The 7,500-nt window shown below is 42.4% G+C and overlaps 2 protein-coding genes across 2 annotated transcripts in view; one reads left to right on the top strand and one right to left on the bottom strand.

Moving 5' to 3' along the window:
- LOC134448251 (nidogen-1-like) overlaps positions 1-592 on the bottom strand; it is a 115,381-nt gene extending 114,789 nt beyond the window's left edge. The window contains exon 1 of the mRNA XM_063197951.1: positions 257-592. Coding sequence (XP_063054021.1) covers positions 257-457 — 201 coding nt within the window. The 5' untranslated portion in view covers positions 458-592. The remainder of the gene's footprint in view (positions 1-256) is intronic.
- Positions 593-3,450: 2,858 nt separating this feature from the next.
- The window catches only part of gpr137bb (G protein-coupled receptor 137Bb), a 31,219-nt gene continuing 27,169 nt past the window's right edge, over positions 3,451-7,500 (top strand). The window contains exons 1-2 of the mRNA XM_063207749.1: positions 3,451-3,459; positions 4,417-4,471. Coding sequence (XP_063063819.1) covers positions 3,451-3,459; positions 4,417-4,471 — 64 coding nt within the window. The remainder of the gene's footprint in view (positions 3,460-4,416; positions 4,472-7,500) is intronic.

The following is a 7,500-nucleotide window of genomic DNA, read 5'->3' as shown; positions in this document are numbered from 1 at the left end:
AGGTTAGGCTTGACTACAAATCAATAACGAAAAGTGGGTTTGTGGTGAAACTTTCTTTAAATTCTTGCAGAGCGCGTGCTTGGATAGTGTCCGTGCGCGCGCGTGCACACGGCAGGGACCCAGCTTCGTTCATTCATTGGTGATGTACCCTGAGCTGATTGTTCTAAGGTACAACATACAATGTGACAAACACCATGTATAACTTCACAACAAGCATGCATTCAAACGAAGTAAGAAAAAAACACGCCAAACTCACGTAAATGGTGTCGTAAGAATTCTTGAAGAAGAAAAGCGTCTGGTCCAGCGCGAGCTCCACGGTCTGGTCAGGTCCCGAGCTCAGGAATTGATCCCCGTGCTGAACCCCGTAGTCGAAAAGTTCTGTTTTACTTAAACCGCTCACTGTCAGTGCAAGAGCCAGGTGTATCCAGGCGAGACATCCTACTTGGACCAAACCCATGTTGGTGGTGTGAACTGTGAATTGAGAGGAGAAAAAAAACTTTCCTTTCTTGCTACGCCTTTCTTTTATCTCCACCGGTTGCTGTGTCTGAGCGGAGACCAGTGAGCGGTGCTCCACAAGGTTACCCGACCGTGGGCCAAATGTAGGGGTAGTGAGGAGTGAAAGCCATAGGGAGAATCCATAGGTTTTGGGGGAAAGGCGGGGTTTGAGAGGGAGGGGTCTTCAAAATCTTTGGGTCCCTCTGAAACTGTTCTGGGCGCAGATGGCGCAGAGCGATGCTTTTTTTCATGGTACACAGACCATCTTTGCATCTCTAGAGGTTTTGCAGTAAAACGACATGACTTTGGAATTGTTGTTCGATATACCTTTTTGTGTTTAGAACTTAGACGCCAGTGTTTGGTGGAATTGTCCTCTGCGATCATCTAAAGATATCTAAAGACATCTGAGCCACGGGGTTGTGTTGACGATATCTGCTGGAAAATTGTTCCTGACAAGTTCCTAGATGTAGGCCAATGCCTTTTGGTGGAACTCTGTTCCCAAATCTGTTTTGCAAATTGAATAATTGAACCAATGTTTGTTTTTATGTCTGGTGCAATGCAGAAAGCATTTGAAACAATTGCCCCAGACAGAACATGGCAGACAGTCATCTAAAGAACGTCTTACTTTGTTTGACTAGACTTTGGTACATATTTTTGCACCTCTGACAATGTACTGTATCAACATGTAGACATCATTTTGGTTTTTGCCTTACATTTATCAGATAGGAATCCATGCTGGTGTGTGTGTGTGTGTGTGTGTGTGTGTGTGTGTGTGTGTGTGTGTGTGTGTGTGTGTGTGTGTGTGTGTGTGTGTGTGTGTGTGTGTGTGTGTGTGTGTGTGTGTGTGTGTGTCTTAGAGCGTGCGTGTGTGCGTGCATACTGTGCTGTGTGAAATGCCTTTAAAACCATAGCTAATTTTGTGGTATAAGATAAGTGTTCCCCTGTGTTGCTTAACCCTTTAACAAAAAAAAAGTGTGTAAGTATTTACAGTTGGAGGAGTAGGGTGTGTGTTTTCGCTCTGCCTCCCAACTGCATATCTGCAATTAGGCCTGCTGCACAACACAACCCAAAGATGAGAGACAGCCAAAAAAGCCAGCTCGAAAATAGTATGTGTGTGTGTGCATGCATGTGTGCGTGTGTGTGTGTGTGTGTGTGTGTGTGTGTGTGTGTGTGTGTGTGTGTGTGTGTGTGTGTGTGTGTGTGTGTGTGTGTGTGTGTGTGTGTGTGTGTGTGTGTGTGTGTTATGTGTGTCTGTGTTTGAAATGAGAAGGCAAATTCAGCCCAAACTCGTGTGAACATTCCTCTTAAACCACATACGTAGCCTACACACATTATTCTATTCTATTCTATTCTATTCTATTCTATTCTATTCTATTCTATTCTATTCTGCATTACTCTTACCCCTCATACGGTATGCTCTATCTCCTCACACAGGCTAAATCACACAAGCACACAGAATTGTCATATTCTGAAATCCTGACTCAAAACCAAGTGACAACTGAACTTACATAGGCCTACAGTATGAGAACAGTTACATTATATTACACTTTATTCCACAGCTGGCACTTTTATCCAAAGCGACTGACAAACAGTTTACACGATATTGGTCACAGTCCCCCTGGAGCAATGTGGGGGGTTAGATGCCTTCCTCAAGAGCACTTCAGCCATGGACGGAGAAGATGTAAGGAGAGGTAAGGGTGGGATTCAAACCTGCAACCCTCCGGTCTTAAGACCACCTTCCCTAAACATTAGGCCACGGCTGACCCCCAGTAACGTACAGTAGAAAACTAAAACTGTACAAAATGTACAGGTCAGAACTACTGGTATGTGCGTCCGGAGTCAAAGTGACAACTAACATAATTTACATGAGAGAAGCAGAAAGGCTTGCACTGGACAAGTACAGTTACGTATACAAGGCCAAAATTATGTGTGTCTGCCTGGTGTGAAATGAGAGGGCAAATGTCACTGAAACATGTGTGAACATTCCTAGGAAGCGTCATACGCACATACACTGTACTGGAGGCTTAAAGGTGCACTGTGTAAGATGGTGGTCGTAGTCGGTATTGCAACTATGCTGCTCATTGAAACTGTGCTGCCTATTGCCTACTGTATATTTTCATGAATATTTACAAAGTAATGAGCTAATATTTAGCCTACTATTATGACCAAAGTACAGTAAGGTTTGCATCTAAAAAGGTCCATTTATTGAAATTTAGTAAGTAAACTAAGTACAACTTGACAAGTATGTGCAGTCTGACTCAAAATGTGATTCAATACGAAGTGATGACTAAAATGTATTGCAAATGCAAAGTGAATATTTACGTAAGAGAGCTACGAGTCTGAATTAGTTTCGTTGTCAAGTGCACTTACGCATATTCAACAAGATCATTGGCCACGTAGGCTCACTGTATACCTGGCCCAAACTATGTGTGTTTGTCTGGAGTCAAATGAGAGGGCAAATGTACCTGAAACATGTGTGAACATTCCTTCCTCCAAAGCCACATTACTGTTGTCACTGTACTGTACGCAAGGCAGCCGACAGCAGGGGGCAAATGGGATCAGTTGTCCCAGGCCCAGGAAGAGAGGGGGCCCAGAATTGGGTTCTCATGCCATTGCATATGCTGAAAGGGGGGGCCTTTTTCAGATGACTTTGTTCTGTGTCCAACCAAAGCTGTCTGCGGCCCTGACTGTACGTGTGTACTGTCTCCAGACCAGGGATTAAAATTTACTTTTTTCACAACCGTCCCAGAACCGTCCCGAAATCATTGTGAACCGACCCGAAACGTCCCGAGAAAATGTGCGTTTCTTAGATGCTATTTCATGCATTTTAAAGCATTTTAATCAACCAGGTGTCTAGCTTAATGCTGTGCCGGACATTGGACAAGGCACTGAAAAGATGGACGGTCCGTCCTAAAGACAAATGTCTGTCCACTGGTTACTGTGTTATATTGAAACATGGTTAAAGTAGGCTTATCACTGACTGGAGGTGTACCGGTGCTTTTTGGACGGGACGACGTTAATTTTAATCCCTGCTCCAGACACAGGTAAACCACACAAACACAAGCAAGCACAAATAATATGACAAGCGCACATTTCAGATGACACATGCCACTGAATTGGAACCTGAATACAGAGCGCGGCGGGACAGCACCATGCTCAGAGTTCCTTAGTCATAGAGGAGGTTAAGGGAGAGCACTGATTAATTACTTGCCCCACCAACATGGAGGATCAGGAGTTGAACTGGTAACCTTTGGGCTGCATGTCTGACGCCCTAACCGTTTACCCACGACTGCCCTTTACACAGTACAGACATTTCCATCGACAGACTACACAAGGACAATCGTTGAAATGTGCTGCTAAATCGCACTGATGAAGGCTTGTTAGCCGAAACGCGTTTGCTTTTTGGACATGGTGGTAATATAAATAAATAATGGGCTAAATATCTACTTTAAATCATACACTATGAGTCAAATGTATTTCAAAACCAGTTCATATTAGTTAGGCAGATATTTAGCAGCACATTTCAACGATTGTCCTTGTGTAGTCTGTCGATGGAAATGTCTGTACTGTGTAAAGGGCAGTCGTGGGTAAACGGTTAGGGCGTCAGACATGCAGCCCAAAGGTTACCAGTTCAACTCCTGATCCTCCATGTTGGTGGGGCGAGTAATTAATCAGTGCTCTCCCTTAACCTCCTCTATGACTGAGGAAGTGAGGAACCCTGAGCAACGCGTTTCGGCTAACAAGCCTTCATCAGTGCGTGGTACCACGCACTGATGAAGGCTTGTTAGCCGAAACGCGTTTGCTTTTTGGACATGGTGGTAATATAAATAAATAATGAGACGCAGTTTGTGAGTGCGGATTTTTCTTCCTGAAGTTGACGCTTTTTATCTCGCACCCAAAGACTTTCGTTTTTCCAAGAAGTTGAGCGCGTCCTCTGCCAATATTAGATATTTAGCCCGACATTTTAAATCTGGTCCTTGATTAGGCCTAATATATCACTTCATATTCACACTGTTTTAGGCCATTTTTTGACAAAGGGGGGGGGGGGGCGTGCTCCCTCATTCATTTGCATTGACTGAGGAGGTGCTGGAGGCCGCGCGTTTCCAGTGCTGCCCCAAATTGCCATGTCACCTCTTGTCAAATCTTCCATCTGTATGGATAGAAGGTCTAGTGAGGAAGGCTTAGGCTACCATAACCCTGCATCAACGCTGTCTCTGGCCAGCATAGCTCAATATCGCCATCTGATGGGACCTTGTGGTAATGCAGTGTGACGTAACATCTGAGAGGCATCCTATTTGGATGATGGATGAGTACCATTTGAAGGCACGTTCACTGCTGTATGGGAGGGGAGGGATGGATATGAAGAGCTATTTTCCAAAATGCCATATATCCATTTTATAGACTGTTGGGAAATTGACATTTTTGTATTGGGCATTCCATTGAATTGCATTGTAAAATGCATTTTTATAGCGGTTTAAAAAGTATGTTCTCCAAATATTTGAATGGCAAGAATTCACACATAGATGATAGGACTTCTTAACGGTAAATTACAATATTAAAATGCAAAAATTCAGAAATGGTGGATATAGCGTTTTGGAAAAGAGCTCTTCATATTCAATTTATGTAATGTAAAACTTTACTAGCCACTAATAAATACACAGTGAAGGGTAAATGACAAAAAGACAAACAGGTGTGTCTGAAATATACCAGACAGTGCACCTTCACACCAGGGTGAAGGCAATGGTGTACATTTCCATGCACCTATGTATAATACTACACATATGTCAAAACAAGAGGATCTGTCTCAGACTTCTGCTTTTTCACTACTTTATTGAACAAAGAATGGGAACCATACCCCATGTGTATTATACTCAATATGTTGTCTTGCCTATTTATTGAGCAATATATGCTGTGTGTGTTTTGTTTTTTGTTTTTTTTTTGGTCTTACATACATCAATCTCAAGTCATTTCCTATTGCAATCAAGGCTTCAGTGGTCTACTAATACTAGTAATAAATTCACTTCAATCAATAGGACTTCATGAACCCACAAATGGGCTACAGGCAGACATCTATACTCATTTCGCCTCAACTCATCTCAGAATGACTTGTTTGATAAAGCAAGCGACTGGATGATTGATTGAATTAATGAATGAATGAATAAATGAATGAATGGATGAATGAATGGATGGATGGATGGATGGATGGATGGATGGATGGATGGATGGATGGATGGATGGATGGATGGATGGATGGATGGATGGATGGATGGATGGATGGATGGATGGGGGATGGATGGATGGTCAGACGGATGAATGGATGGATGGATGGATGGATGGATGGATGGATGGATGGATGGATGAATGGATGGATGGATGGATGTATGGATGGATGGATGGGGGATGATGGATAAATGAATGACTGCAAGGATGTATGAAGGGATTACTTGTTATAGAAAATGTTAAAAACAAACATTGTTTAAAGACAGCCATTTGCTTAAAAACACTTTCAGTACCCAGAATTACGCCGGGCTTACTGTATGTAGGCCTACATATATTAACTGTAGCCTATTCACAAACATTCTTCTCCTTGGCCTATGTTATCCAGGGTAGGCCTATATTAACGTGCTCATAATGTTGAAAGCATTTGTTCACCCCTACAGGGATTTATTGCACGCCGTGTGATGTGTAACGTGTAATTAAATAGGGATTATGGTGTATCACAGCCCGCTCACCATTATCATTATTATTATGAGAGCCATAAATCACAAGGGAGTGTTCTCAGATTCTCAGACACGATCCACAGCTTGGCAAGATGAAAGTGAATTCACACAATGCAAAAGAAAAATTGCTGTATAGATAGACAGTAATAATACTGTAGGCCTATATTACAATGTTATGGTAGATGTGGTACAGAATAGACTAGAATAGACTAGAATAGAAAAGAATAGAATAGAGTATAATAGAATAGAATAGAATAGAATCGAATAGAATACAATAGAATAGAATACAATAGAATACAATATAATACCACAGAATAGAATAGAATAGAATGTGATTTTTCTGATGGCCCTGTGTATGCCTGCAGTAGTATTAAAAATGAAAACCAAACTGTCAAATGATGGAAGTGAACACAACCTCCCCACAACACAAAACACGAATCTAGTTCTGATGTAATGTGAAAATGAGGTGAATGTTTGCTATTGTTTGTAATTGATCGAATCTCGGTGGCATAGAAAAATACTTCATTAATAATTAAAATGGCTACCCTCTATAATGCAAGAATAGAAGTGCCACTTGATCCCATTAATAAGAAAAAAAGGAAAAATGTGGCGATGAGATAACTGTTTTATGAAATATTGACTTATTAATAATACTTCACATTATTACTCATATGATATAAAATGTATATTTGACAGTGACCCGATGACTTACGAACATTAATAGGGCTGTTACATAATTGACCCTACGTTTAGTTGTTCCCTTGAACTCTTTGACTCTGATGACACTGCTTCCTCTCACTGTATCACGATCTCTCACACTCTCATGATTTTTATTCTCTCACTATTTCTCTCTCTCTCTCTCTCTCTCTCTCTCTCTCTCTCTCTCTCTCTCTCTCTCTCTCTCTCTCTCTCTCTCTCTCTCTCTCCCCTCACGCTTCTCGGTTGCCCCACCCTGCGGAATCCCAAGAGATGCTCACCCAATCACAGCCCTCGGATCTGCCTTATGACACTTCACTGTCCAATCAGAGCCGGACACAGACAGGAAGGTCCCGCCCATTTCTCTCACACCTCCTCTGTTCTGTTCCCTATACCTTTATCCCCCCTTCTCCTCTCTCTCTCTCTCTCTCTCTCTCTCTCTCTCTCTCTCTCTCTCTCTCTCTCTCTCTCTCTCTCTCTCTCTCTCTCTCTCTCTCTCTCTCCCTAAAGGCTCCCTCCCCCACTTCCTTCAATCGATTCCTCTCTCCATCTCTTCCCCCTCAGCAGTTCCCTTTCTTCCATTCCCCCC

This window comes from Engraulis encrasicolus, chromosome 1 (genome assembly GCF_034702125.1).
Source record: "Engraulis encrasicolus isolate BLACKSEA-1 chromosome 1, IST_EnEncr_1.0, whole genome shotgun sequence".
NCBI classification, from domain to species: Eukaryota; Metazoa; Chordata; class Actinopteri; order Clupeiformes; family Engraulidae; genus Engraulis; species Engraulis encrasicolus.
This window is presented reverse-complemented; position numbering and strand designations above follow the sequence as displayed.